This window comes from Rana temporaria, chromosome 6 (assembly GCF_905171775.1).
Source record: "Rana temporaria chromosome 6, aRanTem1.1, whole genome shotgun sequence".
Classification (NCBI taxonomy): domain Eukaryota; kingdom Metazoa; phylum Chordata; class Amphibia; order Anura; family Ranidae; genus Rana; species Rana temporaria.
Window position 1 is genome coordinate 213,697,587 of NC_053494.1, and position 24,829 is coordinate 213,722,415.

The 24,829-nt window shown below is 45.3% G+C and overlaps 1 protein-coding gene across 1 annotated transcript in view; it reads left to right on the forward strand.

Annotated features, from left to right (window-relative positions):
* Positions 1 to 24,829, forward strand: part of CNTNAP5 (contactin associated protein family member 5) — a 373,233-nt gene that overhangs the window by 247,551 nt on the left and 100,853 nt on the right. Inside the window, exon 15 of the mRNA XM_040358233.1 lies at positions 898 to 1,068. Coding sequence (XP_040214167.1) covers positions 898 to 1,068 — 171 coding nt within the window. The remainder of the gene's footprint in view (positions 1 to 897; positions 1,069 to 24,829) is intronic.

A 24,829-nucleotide genomic window follows, 5' to 3' on the forward strand; every position in this document is an offset into this window, starting at 1 on the left:
GTCCTCGTCGGCTTCCTCGGCCGAAAGTGTACACACGGCCGGGTTTCTCGGCAGAATTCAGCCAGAAACTCGGTCGGAAGCTGAATTCTGCCGAGGAAACTGGTCGTGTGTACGGGGCCTTAGTTTCGGAAACTATTTAGAAAATTTGACAATTTAGACAATTTAGAAAATGTGACAATTTAGAAAATTCTAAAATCTGATACAAAACAATACAATACAAACATTTGAACTTCTGAGATTTAAAAATTTTGAAGATTCGAAAATTCAGAAATGTGAAAATTTGGAAATTTCAAATTTTTCTTAATTTCTGAATTTTCGAGTTTCCGAATTTTCAAATTTCTGAATTTCCGAATTCCCAATCAAATTTCCAAATTACGAATTTTCAAATTTCCAAAAAAAGCTAAAAAAAACGAATGAAACAAAAACGAACAAATTTTTCGGCAGTGCGCATGTCTAAGAAAATGCAACATATGAGTTTCTGGCTCTATACACACTAGTACTCCTAGCAGGGTCTGATATGGATTTAGGGGGGAACCCCAATGCCCAAAAAAAAAACTGCATAAATTGTTTTTATTCTCAGGTTTGAAATTGCTGCCAATTCTTTTTACATTCAGCTGTCACCAGGGAACCCCGCTGACAGCTGATAAGTCATCAGTTGTTAAGGACGCGGGCAGACGGCTTGCCGAGCTCACTTCTTAACAACCGAAGATTCATCAGCTATCAGTGCCATATCGCAAAAAATGACCTGGTCATGAAAGGGGGTAAATCTTCTGGAGCTGAAGTGGTAGAGTAGTGAAGAATGGGAACCCCTTTAACATTTTTATCGCTTTCTGTGTCCCCGCCGGGGAGATTCACCCTCTGAACCTGTACAAATATTGCTTTTGTTTGCCTTTGCAGGAAATTTTTGGAACTCTGCCTCGTTCACCGCTCTGGCGTCCTACCTCTACTTCCCGGCATCCCATGTGGACTTCAGCACTGATATTGTGTTCTTCTTTAAAACCACCAGCTCCTCCGGGGTCTTTCTGGAGATCCTTGGGGTAAAGGACTTCATAAGAGTCGAGTTAATCTGTGAGTATTTCCCAGAAAAATTATTTTATTTTTGATGTTCATTGTTATTAGATTTTTTTTTTTTTAATAAACATATCAATAGAAAAAAATAATTCAATGCAAACATTGCAAGTATATGAATTTGAACTAGTATTAGCTTCTTGCTGGTTATGTACAGCAGAGCTCAAAGTGGGAGAGGGCAGGAATTGGATCACTTGCTGGTGGTGCTGTGATTCCCAGACCTGTAGGTTGTAGCTCCAGTGTCCACCAGGGGGTGTCTCTTAGCAGCCAGCAGTTTTCAGCAATTACTCACCACCTGACGCTGGGAGGGTATTTAGTCCCTCCACTGCTACTCCATTTTGTCTCAGTTTTCTGCCTGTGTCCCATGCTCCATGCTCCTTGTGAACTGTTATGCTGTTCCTGATCCTTCTTTCACCTGCTTGAACCTCCTCCTATGTACCCTCTCCTGGTCCTGAATTGTTCCCTGCTCCTCCTGCCTGATCCTCCATGCATGACCCTGGCTCTGTTACTGACAGGGCTGTTTTTTCAGTGAAAACGTGGGGGATCGCAGTGCCAGCACCTCCAGCACTGAATGTATGTAATTGCAAGGGGTGTGGGGTGTGCTGGAGGGTCTATTGATGCTGGCTGTTGGGGAATCTATTTTCACTGATGGAGATCTGTTGTTGTGTGAGGGTCTATTGTTGCTGGTGGGGGGTCTGTTGTTGCTGGGGGGTCTTATGTTGCTGGTAGTAATCTACTATTAAGGGAGAGGTCTGTTGTTGCAGTAGGCTGGAAGGTCTACTGATGCTGCCTGCTGAGAGATCTGTTGTTACTGTTAAGGGGTCTAATGTTTCTGGGGTGGATATTTTGTTGCTGGGGGTTGTATTTTGTTGTGGGAGGTCCATTGTTGCGCAGTGTGTAGGGGGGTCAATTTTTGTGTGGGGGAACTATTGTTGCTGGGGTGGGGGTCTGTTGTTGTTGGTGGGACCTTACGTTGTTGGGGTTGGGTCCGTTGTTGCTGGGGGAATCAGTTGTTGTGTGAGCAATCTATTGTTGCTGGGATGAGGTATATTGTTGCTGGGGGAGGTATATTGTTGCTGCAGGGACCTGTTGTTGCTGGGGTGGGGGGCTATGTTGCCAGTGGGCTCTATTGTTGGGTGAGGAATCTATTGTTGCTGTTGTGGGGTCTATTGTTGCTGAGGGTGCCTATTGTTGCTGGGGTGGGCTCCATTATTGCTGTGTGGAGTCTATTGGTGTGTTAAATTATCTATTGATGCTGGGGTGGGGTCTAATGTTACTGGGGGATCTATGGTTGCTGGCTTCAGGGGATCTAGTTTACTGCTTTTCTTGTTATTAGACAAGAACAAATTCCATAAAAATTATTTAGCACATATTCGGGGCAGTGCTGGGAGCTGGGTAGGGGGTGGAACCAAGGGGCAGTGCTCAGAGGAGCATAGGGTGCGTAAACAAGGAACAAGGGGGGACTCAGAAGAGGGGAGTTCCTACACCTATTCTCTGTTAAAAAAAAATCCTGGTGACTGATGACACCTCTTCAGTCTTACCCTGCTTTCTGTCAATATTATATTATTAACTCGGTACCTTTTAGTTTTATGTTAGGTTGTGTGACGGAACGTCCAGCACCCAGCTTGCATACTTGCCAACAGTCCCGATATTCCCGGGACAATCCAGATTAATTTCCCGGGATTTTCCCAGGAAATCAGGAACGTTTTTGGCAAAAAGATGGCCACTGCTGCCTCTGTGAGTACATTTCCCCTTGTGTAAAGTGGAGAGGGGAGGGGCAGCCAAAAGGTGACACCTACAAATGCATGCCCCACCCCTAATTATAATAGGACTCCGCCTACAGACAAAAAAGTGCCCCAATTATTTTTTTTACAATGTTGCCAACTATGAGCTTGAGTGTTTCCGTCAAAATACAGCTTTCTCCAGTCTGGACCCAGGAACCAGGTATTATAGCTGAACACCCAAGGACTAATCCAGGCTTTGACAACTGGAGTGCCCAGGCACCTTGGGGTGCCTTGAGGCTTCCTCATGGGTGCCTTTGGCAGAATGCCTAAAAATTGGCCAAAAATTATATACAAGCCGGCGTGTGGGTGATGCCTCAGAAACACAGGAATACTAATCAGTACCAGTTTGCAAAAGTGTATTTGCTTTGGAAGAATAACTCACCTCTAACGTTGGGTGTCCTACGTGTTTGGATGTTTCTGCATTATATAAAACTATTAGAATAGTTCTTACATTTTAGAATGGGGTGCCTCAAGATTGTCCTTCATTTTTAAAGGGTGCCTTGACTGAAAAAAGGTTAAGAAATACCGGACTAGACGACACTAGCTTAGGTGCAAACTGGAACTCGAACTGAATTTATTGTTAATTCACACAGAATATATACCATGCAAGATCAGATAAGAACTTGGTCCCGCGGAGCTCGGATGCATAAGCGAACGCATACGTGAGCAGCGCCCGCATATGAAATTGGTGTTCAAACCACACATGTGAGGTATCGCCGCGATCGGTAGAGCGAGAGCAATAATTCTAGCCCTAGACCTCCCCTGTAACTCAAAACATGCAACCTGTATAATTTTTAAACTTTGCCTATGGATATTTTTAGGGGTAAAAGTTTGTCGCCATTCCAAGAGCGGGCACAACTTTGAAGCGTGACATGTTGGGTATCAATTTACTCGGCGTAACATCATCTTTCACAATATAAAAAAAAGAATTGGGCGAACTTTACTGTTGTGTTATTTTTTTATTTAAAAAGTGTATTTAAAAAAAAAAAAAAGTGCGCTTGTAGGACCGCTACGCAAATATGGTGTGACAGAAAGTATTGCAACGACCGCCATTTAATTCTCTAGGGTGTTCGAATTAATATATACCGTATTTATCGGCGTATAACACGCGCTGGGGTATTACACGCACGCCAATTTAAGAGGAAAATTTCAGGAAAAAACGTTTTTTTTCAAATAAACCACTTTGATGCAGCCTGATGCCCATCTTCAGCCTCTGTGCCCATCCGCAGCCTGATCTGCGCCCATCCAATGCAGCCTCAATGCAGCCTCTGTGCCCATCTGCAGCCTGATCTGCGCCCATCCAATGCAGCCTGATGCCCATCTGCAGCTTCAATGCAGCCTCTGTGACCATCTGCAGCCTGATCTGCGCCCATCCAATGCAGCCTGATGCCTATCTGCAGCCTTGACATGTCTCATGCAGTGCAGGAAATCAGGAGGGAGACGAGCACCACCAAAATCACCGAGCTGTCATCTTCTGTTTACAGTACTCGGCTCACAGTCGAAAGTCACATACACAGTCCCGCCTCTGCCATCGCCATTGGACCAGCTATTGTGATTGACAGAACACTGGTCCAATGTCGGTGGCGGAGGCGGGACGTGTGTGTGTGATGTCAGAGCCAAGTAAACAGGACATGACGGCTTGTTGATTCCTGTGGCGTTCGTCCCCCTCTTTCTCCTCCGAGGTACGCTATCGGCGTATAACACGCACCCGTGATTTCCCCCCTATTTTCAAGGAGAAAAAGTGTGTGTTATACGCCGATAAATACGGTATATAATCTTTGGGGGTTATAAGTAATTTCCTAGCAAAGAAACTTGTTTTTAACTTGTAAACACCGAATCTCAGAAAGAGGCTCAGGGCTTAAGTAGTTAAGGGAATCCTTTGGGGGAAACTGTTGCCTCTAATGTTTTTTTTGGGGAACCCACAATTGGGGATTTCCAGGCTACCACTTAACTAGTCTTAAAAATGTCTTCTATCCCCTCTTCACACCTATGTAAATACAGTGGAACCTCGGATTGCTAGTAACGCGGTTAATGAGCGTTTCGCAATACCAGCACTGTATTTTAAAAAATCCTAAATCGTTTTGTGAGTGTTGTTTCGCAAAACGAGCAGGATTCAGGCCAAAACGGTGTGCAGTACTGGGTTTGGCCTGAGGTGGGGGGTGCGCCGAAGCCGAACGGCGCACATTGCAGCCAAACGGCGCAGATTGCAGCCAATCGGCGCCGTTCGGAAATGCTTGGAAAGACACGTAAATACTCAGTTTCCGAGGTCAGCCGAGGTGTCCTCTGGCCTTTCCGGTCATTTCCGAAGCTCTCCGGCACCCTCCAACTCTGTCTGCATGCGGTATTGCATGCCATTGAAGTCAATGCGGTACAAATTATTTTAGTTTCCATTGACTTCAATGGGGAAACTCGCTTTGATATACGAGTGCTTTGGATTACGAACATTCTCCTGGAACGGATTCTGCTCGTAATCCGAGGTTCCGCTGTACCATTTTTCAGCCTGCTCAGGCACAATTAAACATTTTCGATGTTCCCTTTAAGATGGCTTTACTTTTCGAGTTCAGGTCGACTTTGAGCCCCACAGAGTCAGATGATCCAGAATATGAGAAATACAAAGATATTCAAGTCGCTGCCTCGTCTTGTTGGAGCAGATTAAAGGAAATTCACCATGCATGAATAAACACAGCGGATATTTAAATGAATACAAGAAACTGGAAACAGTGAATGCAATTATCATAAATCAGGACGCTCAAAGAATACTAGTCTGCCTATTTAAGGAACCCTGTGCGGCAGAAGTATAGAAGCTGCATTGCTGACTATTCCTTCTGAAAATGCTGATTGCCTGGTATTTGTCATGATTCAGACTATTCAGTACTGTCTAAGCCAAGGAACTGAAACAAGAATGCTGATCAGACGTATGTCTGTCCCAGGAGGAGTTGCTGAAAATTAGACGGGTTCTCCCTATGTAGTACAATGGCTGACAGTCACACAAACAACACTCCATCATCGTCTATTCCACTTCCACTTTCAGAATTTTACCAGAAGAGGAATAAAGGGTGTGGGATACTCCAAAATGCTTAGAAAAGTTGTCAGAGAATGCTCTGCTCTTAGTAAAGGAAGCACAGCCTAGTTATCACAGCTGGGAACCATGAGGCCTCGTACACATGACCGAGGAACTCGTTGAAAAAGACACATCATTTACATCAATACAGAGAAAAGGCATTGAAAGTCATTGATACAAATATCCATACCAGGCCCTTCAGGTCTGGTATGGTTTTTAAAGGGAATTCCACCCCAAATTTAAAAAAACAAAATGACGTGGAGTTCCCCCCAAAAGTCCACAACAGACCCCTTATCCAAGCACGCAACCTGGCAGGCTGCAGGAAAAGAGGGGGGATGAGAGAGCGCCCTCCCTACTGAACCTTACCAGGATACATGCCCTCAACATGGGGAGAATTCTTTGGGGGTCTGTGACACCTCAAATCACCATGTCCCCATGTTGATGGGGACAAGGGCCTCATCCCCACAACCCTTGCCCGGTGGTTGTGGGGGTCTGCGGGCAGGGGGCTTATTGGAATCTGGAAGACCCCTTTAACAAATCCAGATCCCGGCCCCCCCTATGTGAATTGGTAATGGGGTACATTGTACCTCTACCATTTCACAAAGAAAGTGTAACAAATTGTAAAAAAAACAAAAAACACAGACACCATTGGGAAAGTCCTTTATTAAAAAAATAAAAATGAAAAAAAAGATTCCAGCGGTGGTAATCCACTCTCGGTCTCTGCTGCAACGTTGTCGGTATTCTTCCCGGGGTGTCTCCGGTGGAGACAGGTGAGGCGCTGCGCTGCGCACATCTCATCGTTGGATCCTGGACCTGGATGAAGAGGAGATCATCTCATCGCTGGACCCCGGAGAGGAGATCACCCATCGCAGGATACCGACAGCGTTGGAGCGGAGACCAAGAGTGGATTACCACCGCTGGAATCTTTTTTTATTTTATTTTTTTTATTTTATTGAGGACTTCCCAACCGTGTCTGTGTGTTTTTTTACAATTTGTTACACTTTCTTTGTGAAATGGTAGGGGTACAATGTACCCCATTACCAATTTACATAGGGGGCGGGATCTGGGGGTCCCCTTTGTTAAAGGGGTCTTCCAGATTCTGATAGTCGCCCTGCCCCCTGCCCTGGGGGTTCGGCTCATCCCTACTTCTCTTCAGCATTTGGGGGGGGGGGGTAATTTACTCACTTAGACACAAGATCACTGGTTTCCTAATGCTGATATTGACCAAGCTCTTTCTTGTGAGGGAGATGTAGACTCACACCACCGCAGGACAGTTGGATTCTTTCCCACCAACTTCCTCCTGGCTCTCTACAGTGAGCTTACTCTTGACTAGTGTTGAGCAGAATATGCCATATTCGATTTCGCGATATATCTCGAATATATATTCGAATATTCGAGATATATTCGCTAAATTCGAATATTCGTGATATTTTATCGAAATTAATTGAATGCGATTTTTCGCTATTGCGAATGCGAAAATAATTGCGATTTTTTAATAACTGCGGTAGGAGCGCTCTGATTGGCTTAGAATATTCGTGATATTTTATCGAAATATCGCAACATGCGAATGCGATATTTATTGCGGAATTTCGAGATATGCTGGAGGAGCGCTCTGATTGGCTTAGAATATTCGTGATATTTTATCGAAATATCGCAACATGCGAATGCGATATTTATTGCGGAATTTCGAGATATGCTGGAGGAGCGCTCTGATTGGCTCAGAATATTCGTGATATTTTATCGAAATATCGCAACATGCGAATGCGATATTTATTGCGCAATTTCGAGATATGCTGGAGGAGCGCTCTGATTGGCTCAGAATATTCGTGATATTTTATCGAAATATCGCAACATGCGAATGCGATATTTATTGCGCAATTTCGAGATATGCTGGAGGAGCGCTCTGATTGGCTCAGAATATTCCTGATATTTTATCGAAATATCGCAACATGCGAATGCGAAATTTATTGCAGATATTTCGAAAACTGCTGTAGCAGCACTCTGAAATCGAATATGTATGATATTTTAACCAAAATACATATTGCGATTGCGATTTTTCGATCGCGCATGCGCAATTGCGCGAACAACACGCGACCATTTCCTGGAGCCTTGCCAGTTTCCAACTTATGATCGCAGCGCAATCACACAGCAACATGGTTGGAAGCAATTTCACTAAGTCTGAGGAAAAGTTGCTGATTTGTGTAAGTATTTTGACCACTGTTATTTCATCATCTTCAACTGCATTTTAGTCTAGTTTAAAAGTTAGTATATATGATCAGATATTAGTATTTCACAAAAAATGTGTCTCCTGCTTTTACAAAACTACAAGTCCCAGCATGCCTGGACAGCTGCAGACACCCTGGTTGGCAAATGTGTATTTAGGCACTTTTCCTTGTTATTTAGCATAATGAATTTAACATTTTATTGGACATAGGACGTATGCGAACGTCCTGACTTCAGTGTCCTCAAGGCCCAAGGACGTTCGAATACATATTGCCCTTTAGATGTTGCAGAACTACAACTTCCAGCATGCCTGGGAATGCTGGCACTTCTAGTATTGTAAGTTCTGCAGGCCCACATTTTTCAGGCCTTTATGCACGGGTCTCTAAACTGTGGCACCCTAGATGCAGCAAAAGTAAAATTCTTAGCATGCACTGACAGACCGTGGCTGATGGGAGTAGTAGTTTTGCAACAGCTGGAGGTGGACTGGTCTTGAAACCCAGAGTTAGGTAACAAACCCGTAGTGTTTTGCAACCATTCTGCCTCCAGCTGGTTATTTTCTGTTGAAAAGCCTGTGGCGTGCAAAACACAACCCAAAAACTCCACCCGGTGCAAGGAAAAATTTGCACACACCTAAAGAGTGACATCACAAAAAACTGCGACGGTTGCATACGTCAGTGGTCCTCCGAAAAGGTCCCGTCTCTGACCCCCCGGGGCGTTAGGCTCCTAGGCTCCTGACAGGGAAAAGAGTTACTGTGGTCCATACAGCCGAAGCCATATGGACCCATCTCGGTCCAAGCAGCGCAATCAACACGCGAACAACACGCGACCATTTCCTGGAGCCTTGCCAGTTTCCAACTTATGATCGCAGCGCAATCACACAGCAACATGGTTGGAAGCAATTTCACTAAGTCTGAGGAAAAGTTGCTGATTTGTGTAAGTATTTTGACCACTGTTATTTCATCATCTTCAACTGCATTTAAGTCTAGTTTAAAAGTTAGTATATATGATCAGATATTAGTATTTAACCAAAAATGTGTCTCCTGCTTTTACAAAACTACAAGTCCCAGCCCAGCCCAGCATTTTAGTCTAGTTTAAAAGTTAGTATATATGATCATATATTAGTATTTCACAAAAAATGTGTCTCCTGCTTTTACAAAACTACAAGTCCCAGCATGCCTGGACAGCTGCAGACACCCTGGTTGGCAAATGTGTATTTAGGCACTTTTCCTTGTTATTTAGCATAATGAATTTAAAAATTTTTTGGACATAGGACGTATGCGAACGTCCTGACTTCAGTGTCCTCAAGGCCCAAGGACGTTCGAATACATATTGCCCTTTAGATGTTGCAGAACTACAACTTCCAGCATGCCTGGGAATGCTGGCACTTCTAGTATTGTAAGTTCTGCAGGCCCCCATTTTTCAGGCCTTTATGCACGGGTCTCTAAACTGTGGCACCCTAGATGCAGCAAAAGTAAAATTCTTAGCATGCACTGACAGACCGTGGCTGATGGGAGTAGTAGTTTTGCAACAGCTGGAGGTGGACTGGTCTTGAAACCCAGAGTTAAGTAACAAACACGTAGTGTTTTGCAACCATTCTGCCTCCAGCTGTTTTTTTCCTGTTGAAAAGCCTGTGGCGTGCAAAACACAACCCAAAAACTCCACCCGGATGCAGTGAAAAATGTGCACACACCTAAAGAGTGACATCACAAAAAACTGCGACGGCTACATACGTCAGTGGTCCTCCGAAAAAGGTCCCGTCTCTGACCCCCCGGGGCGTTAGGCTCCTGACAGGGAAAAGAGTTAGCAACGCATATCTCCCCTATACGTGTATCCTGTGTTGTTAATAATATATTCATAATTATGCAAATGATAATGGCTGCTATATTTATGCAAAAAGGTGGCGACCGAAATGGCAGGATATAAAATCTTTCATGTTACCCCTGTCATTGATTAATAAGGCGAGAATGCTTCCAATTGTTGAATAGCATACATTTACGTCATATATCCATAAGGCTGTCAACAGAAGTATTACAATATACTTTGTTCTTCATCTTGCAGAAGTTCCTGGAAACAGGATACGATGAGCTGCGGAGGCAGCCAGAGAAAAGGGCTGTGGTCAGCGCCCTAATCGCTGACTTTGGCGGCCAACATGACCACAAGGCCATTGTTAAGAAGTGGTCTGACCTGAAGAGGCGCCAAATGGTTCATGTCAGACGTCTTCGGGCTAAATATCATCCAGGTAAGTTATTGTTGACAGTTATGTTTTTTTTTAAAAAAGTGTATTTTGTGCGTGAACTCGAAAGAGAGAGGAGCCGGCCTGCAGGAGTTGGGAGGCCTCCCCCAGAGGCAATCTGCCACCTTTCTCCATGCCCCGGTTGGCAATGGCGGGTGTGAGGGGGTCCTCCCAACCCAACCTCGCATAGCACACCCACCAGGGGCGGGGCTGAGACCACCAAACTCAATTCACAGGTAGCCGAGAGCGGGATCCGAACCCCTAGCTGCAGAGGTGAATCAGTTGTCAGTGCAGTGGCAATCGCGTGGAGCCACCGCAGCTCCTTTGGTGACAGTTATGTAAGGTCATATGTAATTCATGTAAGGTCAGATGTTGTTAACCAAGATGCCATGTTGTGCTAACATATATCACCACCGGCCAAGGTATTCATAGTACTGTTGAAAAAAGACATGGGGCAGCAGACAGGAACACAGAAGTTATGTGGGAACATAATTTTCCCATTGCTTTGCATGGGACTTTAAAGAAAAACCCCGACCATGGCAAGTGGGGGTGGGTAAGGTTTAAACCACCTATCCTATGTTTGTGGCTGACATATAAGTAACCTGTGTGCCAAGTTTCATATAAATATCTTTAGCCGTTTGTACGTGATGCTGGAACATACATACATACATACATACATACATACATACATACATTTATGCACACACACACGTTGAGTTTTATATATATAGATTACCACTAAATTCCTGTGTTAGGAGTGGGGTTGTTATAGTAATCCCGTGTGCTCCATCAGGCCCTTTTTTTAACATGAGATGGTCTGAACAAAACAAAGTAGACAAAAACAGCTCATTTTAACATGGTTGCATCCCAGCTCACGCTCAGTCCCCTGTAGTGCCCACAAGACCCTTTAATATAACATTGTCCCATTGGTTAACTGTCTATATAAATCAATTTGTATTCATATACAATACAGCAGAGTACACAGAATTTGCATACGTCATTAGAAAACATTTTTATAATATATGAACATTGTGTTATTATAGGAGCTCCAATGCCAGTTATCCGCGCCAAGCGCAGAAGGCGCCAGGCCGATGAGGAGGAGGAGGAGGATGCGGCAGAGGAGGATGCGGCAGAGGAGGAGATGGATGAAGAGGAGCAGCCAGGGCCCTCCCACTCCCCAACCCCAGCTCCTGCTGAGGAGCAAGCTGAGGAGCTTCCCCCCCCCACCACCCCAACTTCTCAAGCAGAAGAGCAGGAGGAAGAGAGCGGTCCTGTGAGCCTCGTTCAGGAAGGTAAATATGTGCACAATGATTAATAACATTTCAACAATAAAATGTAGATATAAAAATGGACAACATATAAAGCGCACCTGTCAGATTGTAGAACCATAATATGGTATTGATGCTAGAAGTATACAGGTAGTGCATAATTATTAGGCAAGTTGTATTTTTTGAGGATTCATTTTATTATTGAACAACAACCATGTTCTCAATGAACCCCAAAAACTCATTAATATCAAAGCTGAATTTTTTTGGAAGTAGTTTTTAGTTTGTTTTTAGTGTTAGTTATTTTCGGGGGATATCTGTGTGTGCAGGTGACTACTATTACTGTGCAGAATTATTAGGCAACTTAACCAAAAAATAAATAGATAGCCATTTCAATGATTTATTTTTAACAGTGAAACCAATATAACATCTCAACATTCACAAATACACATTTCTGACATTTAAAAACAAAACAAAAACAAATCAGTGACCAATATAGCCACCTTTCTTTGCAAGGACACTCAAAAGCCTGACATCCATGGATTCTGTCAGTGTTTTGATCTGTTCACCATCAACATTGCGTGCAGCAGCAACCACAGCCTGCCAGACACTGTTCAGAGAGGTGTACTGTTTTCCCTCCTTGTAAATCCCACATTTGATGATGGACCACAGGTTCTCAATGGGGTTCAGATCAGGTGAACAAGGAGGCCATGTCATTACTTTTTTTTATTTAATACCCTTTCTTGCCAGCCACGCTGTGGAGTACTTTGACACGTGTGATGGAGCATTGTCCTGCATGAAAATCATGTTTTTCTTGAAGGATGGTGACTTTTTCCTGTACCACTGCTTGAAGAAGGTCTCTTCCATAATCTGGCAGTAGGACTGGGAGTTGAGCTTGACTCCATCCTCAATCCGAAAAGGCCCCACAAGCTCATCTTTGATGATACCAGCCCAAACCAGTACTCCACCACCACCTTGCTGGCGTCTGAGTTGGACTGGAGCTCCCTGCCCTTTACCAATCCAGCCACGGGCTCTTCCATCTGGCCCATCAAGACTCACTCTCATTTCAGCAGTCCATAAAACCTTAGAAAAATCTTTCTTGAGATATTTATTGGCACAGTCTTGACGTTGCAGCTTGTGTGTCTTGTTCAGTGGTCATCGTCTTTCAGCCTTTCTTACCTTGGCCATGTCTCTGGGTATTGCACACCTTGTGCTTTTGGGCACCCCAGTGATGTTGCAGCTCTGAAATATGGCCAATCTTGTGGCAAGTGGCATCTTGGCAGCTGCACGCTTAACTTTTCTCAGTTCATGGGCAGTTATTTTGCACCTTTGTTTTTCCACACGCTTCTTTTGTTTGATGATCACGCTTCAGAAGCTTTGCAACTTTAAGAGTGCTGCATCCCTCTGCTAGATATCTCTCTATTTTGGACTTTTCAGAGTCTGTCAAATCCTTCTTTTGGCCAATTTTGCCAAAGAAAAGGAAATTGACTAATAATTATGCACACCTGATATAGAGTGTTGATGTCATTAGACCACACACCTTCTCATTACAGAGATGTACATTACCTAATATGCCTAATCTGTAGTAGGCTTTCGAGCCTATACAGCTTGGAGTAAGACAACATGCATAAAGAGGATGATGTGGTCCAAATACTCATTTGCCTAATAATTCTGCACTCCCGGGATGTGTTAGACACATAACAAGTGTATACACATGATAATGATTGATTAATAAGCAAAAAAAAATATTTATTTATTTGGTAACGTTATTTGAAATCCAAATGTTTTTTTATTATATCCTAAAAGCATCAAGAGATCTGAAGAGGCAAAATATACTCATTGAAAAGACGCACCAGAAGATCCTTCAGAACCAGCGGAAGATGAGCTACCTCAACCAACAAAATGCTCTGCTAGAGCAGCAGCTATCGGGTCAGATTGCGGAAATGCACCGCATTCAGAAACGGATTGAGAGCTATATTTAAATTTATTTTTGTATTAAAAAAACTTATTTTTTGGAAATGTTTCATTTCTTTTTGAGATAGAGTTGTAGGTTTTTCAACACATCTAACTTCACATCAAACAAATCAACATCAACACATTTAACTTCATAATAAGCAAAAACATTTTATACTATTATTTTATTTAACATTAACCTAGGACAAACTAAAGCACACGACACAGACACGACGAACACAAAATAAACTGTTGAAAAATGAACATAACAAAAGCAACAATATATATATATATATATACAAAGAGAGAGAGAGGGAGAGCAAGAAAGAGAGAGAATGCATATGAGCTCTTGCAGTCAGCCCAATGGTTGCAGTATAAATGCCGCAAAACAGGGTTTAACATAAGGTTCATTGTTATAGTTACACTTGCTGTTTAGATCCGGTCTGGTAGTCCGGTCTGGTAGCTTGTAGCGGAGGCTGTTGGTGGATCCGCTGTGCCAGAAAGGTCATGAAGCTTTACTCAGCATGGAGGCAGCAGCAGGAGTATTAAAATATAATATAACTAGACAATGCATTTCCTGAGGAAAATGCGAGTGGGAATGCTGAATAGCTTAATTGGTGAGCCCCTTGCCAAAGACATTCACCATAACCACTACACTATCTTTAGGACACACAGCTTCTTTCTCTATCTGCAAAGTATAGAGTATGCTGACTTCCTGGTCGCCCCTCCCCCCTCAATAGGTTTCCCCTCCCCCCCAGGTCAGTGAGGAGGAATATTGCACTGAGGTCAGGAAAGTTATTTATGGAAAGAAATAACATTACAAACGCTTTTAATTCACAGATCTAATACATGATTTAAGCCTCCAAACAAAGCTTAATAAATCCTCAAACGTACATGCAATTGATACAACGACTACACCGTTTGAAATACACGGCCCTTGTAAACGCATCGATATGAAATTTATGTAGATAAACTTAAAAATGTGGCCATTTCTGCGATTTAGAAAAGAGCGTCTTTGTGAGTTCTGCAGCAACATTTTTTAGATAATTTCACATGAGAGTCTATGAGACATAATTTCTGGCTGTTGCTCCAATAATTAAAACTAAAATACGTATCGCAGAATTGGTCACATTGCCATAAACCAGACAAGCATAGCTACGTTTTGATATAAAAATTGTGTATGAAAAGTAGATCTTGTGGGCGTGAGACCAATTTGTTTCCCCTTTTTGTAAAGATATTTTTAATTACAAAGATCTCCAATGTTAAGGTCACATGACAGACTCTAAATCCCCTCCATAGGATTACATTATAACCTATTGCATTTTTGTGAAAAATTCGCAAAACGTAAATTGCGTTTTCACCAAAAAATTGTAAACGATAACGATCTGAAAAGTCATAGCCGGATAGCTAAATATTTTGTGACCGCTTTAAAGTTTTTTCAGTGTCTGTAAGTGAAAGTATGAAGTAGCTGAAACTTTTGGCATGGCATGTGAATTCAAAGGGGAAAAGGATGTTCTCATTGACTTCAATGTTTAAAAAAAGGGTCTAAAAGCTTAAAATTTATAAAAGTGTAAAAAGTAGAAAAAAACTTGAAGAAGTCCCATCATTAGCTGAACGAGACGAACATTTTTACAGTTGAATGGTCTCAATAGCTGAAAGTATGCCGAAGTTACGCAGAACCAAAAAACTTAAGGAATAATAAGATTACTAAATTTACGGATATCAATACTGGAAATGTTTATTAAAGCATTCACACTAATTAAGATTAATACATTTACGGGTATCCATACTAGGAATGCTTATTAAAGCATTCCCACTAAGTATCACACAGGCATGATTTACAAGCAGTAGTGGTAATAGTAATACATAGCATAAAAACACTTGGGGAATACTTTACAGCATCAGTAGTGGTCATAGTAGTCAATAGTGTACCAAAAAATTGGGACACAGGTGTCTTGACTGAGCTGTAATAGTAGTAGTAGACATTGACAATACAGTGTCAAATCACTCGGGCAAGAGGTGCCATGATGAACAGCAGTCTTAATAAGAGTATATAGGGTGTGAAATAACTGCTGACATAGGTGTCTTGACTGGGCAGCAGAAGCAGCAGTAGTAGTATTAACAGTAGTAGTTGATACAGAGTCATATCACATGGGCAGGAGGTGCCATGATGAACAGCAGTAGGAATAGGAGTATATAGAGTGTCAAATAACTGCTGACATAGGTGTCTTGACTGGGCAGCAGCAGCAGAAGCAGCAGTAGTATTAACAGTAGTAGTTGATACAGAGTCATATCACATGGGCAGGAGGTGCCATCATGAACAGCAGTAGGAATAGGAGTATATAGAGTGTCAAATAACTGCTGACATAGGTGTATTGACTGGGCAGCAGCAGCAGAAGCAGCAGTAGTATTAACAGTAGTAGTTGATACAGAGTCATATCACATGGGCAGGAGGTGCCATGATGAACAGCAGTAGGAATAGGAGTATATAGAGTGTCAAATAACTGCTGACATAGGTGTCTTGACTGGGCAGCAGCAGCAGAAGCAGCAGTAGTATTAACAGTAGTAGTTGATACAGAGTCATATCACATGGGCAGGAGGTGCCATCATGAACAGCAGTAGGAATAGGAGTATATAGAGTGTCAAATAACTGCTGACATAGGTGTATTGACTGGGCAGCAGCAGCAGAAGCAGCAGTAGTATTAACAGTAGTAGTTGATACAGAGTCATATCACATGGGCAGGAGGTGCCATGATGAACAGCAGTAGGAATAGGAGTATATAGAGTGTCAAATAACTGCTGACATAGGTGTCTTGACTGGGCAGCAGCAGCAGAAGCAGCAGTAGTATTAACAGTAGTAGTTGATACAGAGTCATATCACATGGGCAGGAGGTGCCATGATGAACAGCAGTAGGAATAGGAGTATATAGAGTGTCAAATAACTGCTGACATAGGTGTCTTGACTGGGCAGCAGCAGCAGAAGCAGCAGTAGTATTAACAGTAGTAGTTGATACAGAGTCATATCACATGGGCAGGAGGTGCCATGATGAACAGCAGTAGGAATAGGAGTATATAGAGTGTCAAATAACTGCTGACATAGGTGTCTTGACTGGGCAGCAGCAGCAGAAGCAGCAGTAGTATTAACAGTAGTAGTTGATACAGAGTCATATCACATGGGCAGGAGGTGCCATGATGAACAGCAGTAGGAATAGGAGTATATAGAGTGTCAAATAACTGCTGACATAGGTGTCTTGACTGGGCAGCAGCAGCAGAAGCAGCAGTAGTATTAACAGTAGTAGTTGATACAGAGTCATATCACATGGGCAGGAGGTGCCATGATGAACAGCAGTAGGAATAGGAGTATATAGAGTGTCAAATAACTGCTGACATAGGTGTCTTGACTGGGCAGCAGCAGCAGAAGCAGCAGTAGTATTAACAGTAGTAGTTGATACAGAGTCATATCACATGGGCAGGAGGTGCCATCATGAACAGCAGTAGGAATAGGAGTATATAGAGTGTCAAATAACTGCTGACATAGGTGTCTTGACTGGGCAGCAGCAGCAGAAGCAGCAGTAGTATTAACAGTAGTAGTTGATACAGAGTCATATCACATGGGCAGGAGGTGCCATGATGAACAGCAGTAGGAATAGGAGTATATAGAGTGTCAAATAACTGCTGACATAGGTGTCTTGACTGGGCAGCAGCAGCAGAAGCAGCAGTAGTATTAACAGTAGTAGTTGATACAGAGTCATATCACATGGGCAGGAGGTGCCATCATGAACAGCAGTAGGAATAGGAGTATATAGAGTGTCAAATAACTGCTGACATAGGTGTATTGACTGGGCAGCAGCAGCAGAAGCAGCAGTAGTATTAACAGTAGTAGTTGATACAGAGTCATATCACATGGGCAGGAGGTGCCATGATGAACAGCAGTAGGAATAGGAGTATATAGAGTGTCAAATAACTGCTGACATAGGTGTCTTGACTGGGCAGCAGCAGCAGAAGCAGCAGTAGTATTAACAGTAGTAGTTGATACAGAGTCATATCACATGGGCAGGAGGTGCCATGATGAACAGCAGTAGGAATAGGAGTATATAGAGTGTCAAATAACTGCTGACATAGGTGTCTTGACTGGGCAGCAGCAGCAGAAGCAGCAGTAGTATTAACAGTAGTAGTTGATACAGAGTCATATCACATGGGCAGGAGGTGCCATGATGAACAGCAGTAGGAATAGGAGTATATAGAGTGTCAAATAACTGCTGACATAGGTGTCTTGACTGGGCAGCAGCAGCAGAAGCAGCAGTAGTATTAACAGTAGTAGTTGATACAGAGTCATATCACATGGGCAGGAGGTGCCATCATGAACAGCAGTAGGAATAGGAGTATATAGAGTGTCAAATAACTGCTGACATAGGTGTCTTGACTGGGCAGCAGCAGCAGAAGCAGCAGTAGTATTAACAGTAGTAGTTGATACAGAGTCATAGCACATGGGCAGGAGGTGCCATCATGAACAGCAGTAGGAATAGGAGTATATAGAGTGTCAAATAACTGCTGACATAGGTGTCTTGACTGGGCAGCAGCAGCAGCAGAAGCAGCAGTAGTAGTATTAACAGTAGTAGTTGATACAGAGTCATATCACATGGGCAGGAGTTGCCATGATGTACAGCAGTCTTAATAAGAGTATATAGGGTGTGAAATAACTGCTGACATAATTGTCTTGACTGATCCAAAGGAGTCATGGGAGAAAATCATGTGGTCAGATGAGACTATAATATAATTTTTTGATCATAATTTCACTAACCGTGTTCGGAGGAAGAATAATGATGAGTACCATGCCAAGAACGCCATCCCTAATGTGAAGCATGGGGGTGGTAGCATCATGCTTTGGTGGTGTTTTTCTGCACATGGGACAGGGTGACTGCACTGTATTAAGGAGAGGATGACCGGGGCCATGTATTGCAAGATTTTGGGCAACAACCTCCTTCCCTGAGTTAGAGCTTTGAAGATGGGTCGAGGCTGGGTCTTCCAACATGAGAATGACCCAAAGCACACAGCCAGGATAACCAAGGATTGGCTCTGTAAGGAGCATATCAAGGTTCTGGCGTGGCCTAGCCAGTCTCCAGACCTAAACCCAATAGAGAATCTTTGGAGGGAGCTCAAACTCCGTGTTTCTCAGCGATAGCCCAGAAACATGACTGATGTAGAGAAGATCTGTGTGGAGGAGTGGGCCAAAATCCCTCCTCCAGTGTGTGCAAAGCTGGTGTAAAACTACAAGAAATGTTTGACCGCTGTAATTGCAAAGAAAGCCTACTGTACCAAATATTAACATTGATTTTCTCTGATGTTGAAATAGTTATATTCAGCACTGTAAATACATCAGGTCCGGGGCTTCATCAGGGAATGCATGGCAAGGGACCCTTCAGCGCCCTGAACCGACGACGGGTGCCAGAAAGTCACCGCCGATCCAGGACTCATTCATCTTTATGAATGTGAGTCTGTCCACGGACTCTGTGGACAGACGGGTCCTCTTGTCCGTGACCACCCCACCTGCCGCGCTGAATGTCCGCTCAGATAGTACGCTGGAGGGGGGGCAAGACAATAACTCCAGCGCATACTGAGCGAGCTCGCGGCAGGTGTCCAATCTGGCAACCCAGTACTCCATGGGGTCGTCGGTGCTCATACTGTCAGAAGCACCGACGGACGCCATGTAGTCTGCCACCATGTGGGCCAGCCGCTGGTGGTGACTGCTGCTGCTGCTGCTGGTGGTGGTACTGGGTCGCTCGGTTTGGAAGAACATCCTCATCTCTTCCATTAGGTCCCCTGCTCGGCTGCAGCTGGGTGCAGCCACCTGCTGGGTGAGATGAGGGGGGACAACTGGAGGCCGGGGAGTTGCCTGCTCCAACCGTCTGACAATGGCTGCCTGCAGTTCCTCCATCCGGTGCTGCCTCCGGCTGGCTGGGATGAACTGCTCCAGTTTCCCCTTGCACCTGGGATCCAAAAGGGTGGCCATCCAGAAATCATCCCTCGTCTTGATGGTCTTAACCCGGGGGTCCCTCCTGAGGCATCTCAGCATGTGGGCAGCCATGGGGAAGAGCACAGCCCGCTGTGACTCCTCAATGCTGGCCAGGTGAATGAGGTGCGACTCTTCTTCCCTGAGGCGCTGCTGGTCAAACTCAGACATGCCCAACCCCCGGACTATCGGTGCCCCCAACACCGGCTCTCCCTCCTGACCAGGCCCTGACTCCGGGACGACACCAGCAACCACCTCCTCCTCCTCTTCATCATCATCCTCCTCCTCCTCCTCCTCCTCCTGGTCCTGGCCCTGGTCTCGGTGGAGCATTGCTGACTCCTCCTGCTCCACCAAGGCACTCTCCCCAGCCTCGAGCAGGCGATCTAGTGTCCTCTCCAGCATGAACAGTATTGGCAGCACGCTATTGAGGCCAATTTGCTCACTGCTGACCATCTTGGTCGCCTGCTCGAAGGAGGACAACACTTGGCAGACCTGGTTTATCTGCCCCCACTGCGCACAGGCGATGAAAGGGAGTTGTGGTGAAGCCCTCTGAGTGCCTAGTTCCATCAGGTACTCCCTCACCGCCCTTTGCTGCTCCCACAACCTCTTCAGCATGTGGAGGGTGGAGTTCCACCGCGTCACACTGTCCACAATCAGCCTGTGAAGGGGCAGATTGTACTTCCGCTGCAATTTGGACAGGGACGCGGTAGCGGTTGGGGAGCGCCTGAAGTGGCTGGCAATCCTACGCGCCTTTGCCACAATGTCACTCAACCCTGGATAAGTGCGCAGGAACTTCTGCACCACCAGGTTGAGGACATGTGCCAGACAGGGCACGTGCGTCAGACTGCCAGCATGGAGGGCGGCGAGTAGGTTGCTGCCGTTATCGCAGACAACCATACCTGGCTGGAGCCTTCGGGGTGTCAGCCACTTCTGGACCTGAGCTTGAAGTGCTTTCAGCACTTCTTCTGCAGTGTGTCTCCGGTCCCCTAAACTAACAAGCTGGAGCACGGCCTGACAGCGCACGTGCCCCACACTTGAGTAGCTACGGGGGCGCTTGCTGGGAGGCTCAGCAGCTGCGGAGACAGTGGCTTGAGGGAGACCAGCAGTTCTCCCCTGGACACCCCGGGGCGGCACCACAAGATCGGTTGCCGACGATCCCTCACCGACGCCTCGGAGGGAAACCCAATGGGCCGTGAAGCTGATGTAGCGTCCCTGCCCATGCCTGCTGGTCCAGCCATCCATTGTCAGATGAACCCTGTCGCTGACAGCGTGATCCAGCGACAGGGTTACATTCTGCACAATGTGCTGGTGTAGGGCAGGGACACCAGTCCTGGCAAAGAAATGGCGGCTGGGGACACGCCATTGGGGTTGGGCCTGCTCCAACATCTGCCTGAAGGGGTTGCTGTCAACTATGTTGAAGGGCAGCAGATGTTGGGCAATAACCCTTGCCAGGAGCCCATTGAGGGAACGCACACGTCGGTCTCCAGGGGGGAAGGGAGTGGTGCGGTCAAAGGCGTCTGAAATCGACGCCTGGCGCCGGACGGCAGTGCGGGACACAGACGTGGAGGGTGCTGTGGAAGTAGAGGTCTGGCTGCCGGTACCAGTACCTCTACTAGAGGGAGCGGGGGGGCATGACCTGCTGGAAACAGATGAAGATGTGGCAGGGGCTGCTGTACCCTGCTCACTTGTGGTGGTGGCGCTGCTACCACCACCACGCTTCATCTCCTCATACAACGCCCAGTGGTTTATCCTCAGGTGCTGGTTCAGGGCTGTGGTACCCACCCGAGCCAAACACTTCCCTCTCTTCACCCTCACTTTACAAATCCGGCAGATGGCCACGGTAGGGTTGTCTGCCACCAGGGTAAAGAAATTCCAGACAGGTGACTTCAGCACCGCCCTCCTGTCAGATGGGGTGACGCTTACTTGCACCTGCTGGGATTCGGTGCGCACAGGTGGAGCTGCCTGCTGCTGCTGCTGCTGCTGCTGCTCCTCCTCCTGACACCTCCTGCTGCCATCACCAGTGGAGACCCTGACGATGGTCTCCCTGGTGGTGACCTGGCGCACCGTTTCACCAGGGTGCCTACCTTCCCCGTCGTCACTGACGTAGTGAGCCGACGCGTCAGATGGCAACCATGATGGGTCACCCTCTTCGCCCCCAGAGATGTCAGACCAAGGGCTGAGATGTGTTGGTCTGAGGGAACCACGTGACATGGAGCCTCTAGCCTGGCTCCGCTGTCCCCTCACCCACGCCTGGGTCTGACTAGGTGCTGCTGTTTCCTGCACCAAAACAGCAGCACCAGTTTGAAGGGATGTCTCTGGGATACTGCCAGCAGGTATCCCATCCTCCTCATCCATCCCTTCAAAAAGGTCCTGACCATCAGGACAGAGCTGGAGGTCTGCCTGATGCATGGCCTCCCCCAAGAGATCCCTATCACTGTCGCTGTCGAACAGTAAGATGCTGGACTCTTGGGGGCTGGGGGGGGGTAGTACAGGCAACGGTGTAATGGTGGTACTACTGTGAGTCGGGACCGACGACTCAGTGGCACTGCTGTGCCCCATGTAGTCCACCACTACTTGAGCCTGAGATGGCAATATCGGGCGGCTGCCCGATGGGAAGAACTCCCGGATCAGGCGTACTCCCCTTGCACCCGATCCTCTACCACTAGTAGGGGCACGAGAGGTACCCCGTGCTGGCAGCGATCCAGCACTGGGAGTAACTCCCCTACCCCTACTGCCACGGCCACGGATGCCGCTCATAATTGCTGATATGTGTGTGGGGGGGTTAAACTTTATTGGGGGGGAAAATGTGAACAAAATGTGTTTTTGTGTTTTTTTTACAAGACAGGCACGCAGACAAAGACGTACACAGACAGCTACTAAACTATAAGAAAAGTAGTACACCAGACAAGGACTACAAAATTAAAGAAAAAAAAAAAAAGCACTAAACAAACACTAACTTTTTTTTTTTTTTTTTTTTTAAACACAAAACACAGACACTAAACACACACTAAGCTAAGCTAGATGAAATAAATGTACACTAACAGTGTGTACACTTACTACACAAAATTTAACTAAACTGAACACAAAACTTAGCTTTTATAAAAGCTCTTTAGGGAAAACTAAACAAAATTTGAACTGAGATGCCTATCAAATATCACTGAACAGCGAACCTGCAAGATCTGACAGTAACACAAGATGAACAAAACTTAGCTTTTAGAAAAGCTCTTTTATAAAGCTCAGCAAAACGTGTTCTGAAATCTCTTGCAAATATAACTGAACAGGGAGGATTGCAGGATCAAACAGTAACACAAATGAAAAAAACAGCACAAAACAGCACAAAACGTAGCTTTGAAAAAAGCTCTTGGGTCTATTGCTTTGAAAAAAGCAGTTGATATACTGGAAAAGATCCACTGGAATCACTAAATAGCAATGCTGGTGATGATCTAAATCAATCAAGAACAAAGACACAGGAAACCAGGAACACAGAAACAGCCTCCACACTCTATAGCCAGCTTCTGAATCTGCAATGAAATGGTGCTGGGAGTGAGCTTATATAATGTCAATGCAGGCAGGTTCCTATTGGTTGCTAACCTGTGACGAGTGTGGAAGGAGAACTCTGATTGGCTCTGATGCAAAAGGGCGGAGCAAATAATCGCGCAATATTCCTATTGCCGAATATTCGCATTGCGAATATTCGGCAATATAAAATGATCGCTTCAGCTACTCGGCCCAATGGCTCTAATCATACCAGCAATGCTTTCAGACGTCTATGGAGATCACTAGGATGTGATCTGTTTTAAAAATGAAACTGTAAAAATCGCTCTGATGCGGAAGATCGGGGCGAGGGAAATAATCGCGCGATATTGCGTTTGCCGAATAATCGCATTGCGATCTTTCTGGAAAATTCAATGAACGCTTCAGCTACTCGGCCCAGGGTCTCTAATGATACCAGCAATGCTTTTAGACGTCGATGGAGATATCTAGGATGTGATCTGATTCAAAAAAAAAATTGTAAAAAATCGAATATTCGGAATTGCGAATATTCACCGCGAATTTCGAAATATAGCGCGATTTCTCGAATATGCTATATTCGAGTCGAATATTCGCAATGCGAATATTCGTGAGCAACACTACTCTTGACCCAGCTTTATCCCTGGACAGTGGATCTGTGAATAGGCCTCCCAGCTAAGCCTAGCAGGGTCCCCTGTGTCTTACTCAAGACTTCTTAGTAGTCCTGCGCCAGGGTACAATGCATGACTGGACCCAGGAACACTGCACCAACTGCCCATGCCTCACATTATTTATGAGTTCTATCTCCACCTTCTGGGCACACCTCCCCAGGGATTGGCTGGTGTTCCATAAATATTCCTCTAGAACAGTATTTCTCAACCCTCTAGTGCCATGACCCCTTGGTAAAATTTCCCAAGTTGTGGGGACCGCTAACAGTAAAATTATTTTCGAAGCATGGGTTGTCAGCACCCAAGGCACAACAAGTACTTTGTGCCCTTAACCCACGGATATTTTGCGCTCCCGAGTCCCTTCCACTCGTACAGTATTAAAACCCCTTATGATACATTTTAGAATGTACCACTCTTTCTCTTTCTTCTCCTTTCTTTCTCTTTTATCTCTCTCTATCCCAATTTCTTTTCTTTTTTTTTTCCATCCCTCTAGCCATCGTTCTCGTTCTTTCTCTTATTCTTTCTCTCCATTTTTCTTTGTTCATCCCCCTCTTTTCCTCTCCCTTCCATGTATTCTCTGTTTGTTCCTTCTCTCACTCCTCGGTGGAGAGAATGGGATGAGTGGTGGGGAAAAGGGATCAGTGGCAGTGCTGGCGGGGAGTTCTGATCAGCCAACTTTGGTGCTCTTGACCAAGGTCATCTACTGATCTGAGAACTGTAGTGGGGACTTTTAATGGCAACTATAATCAAAGGTAGTGTTATTCACTGTGTCTCCAGCTTCAATGTGTCTCTGACTTTGTGGTGTCTTGTAGTAACAGTGACACCTATGCCGAAATCAGGTGATAGGGTCTCCTCCAGCCCCTCCCACTTCACATTCCTCACGAGTCAGCTGACCTCTAGTCTCTGCCCCCCAGCCATGCCATGAGCTGAATGGGCGACTGAAAAGAGGCTGAGTGGGCGCCCGTGGGCTCCAGTGACAGCCCTGCTGGGCGGCCGCAAAAAGGCTGGGAGAGCGTTGCGGGCGTCAAGAACAGCCCAAGATTCGGTGACCCCT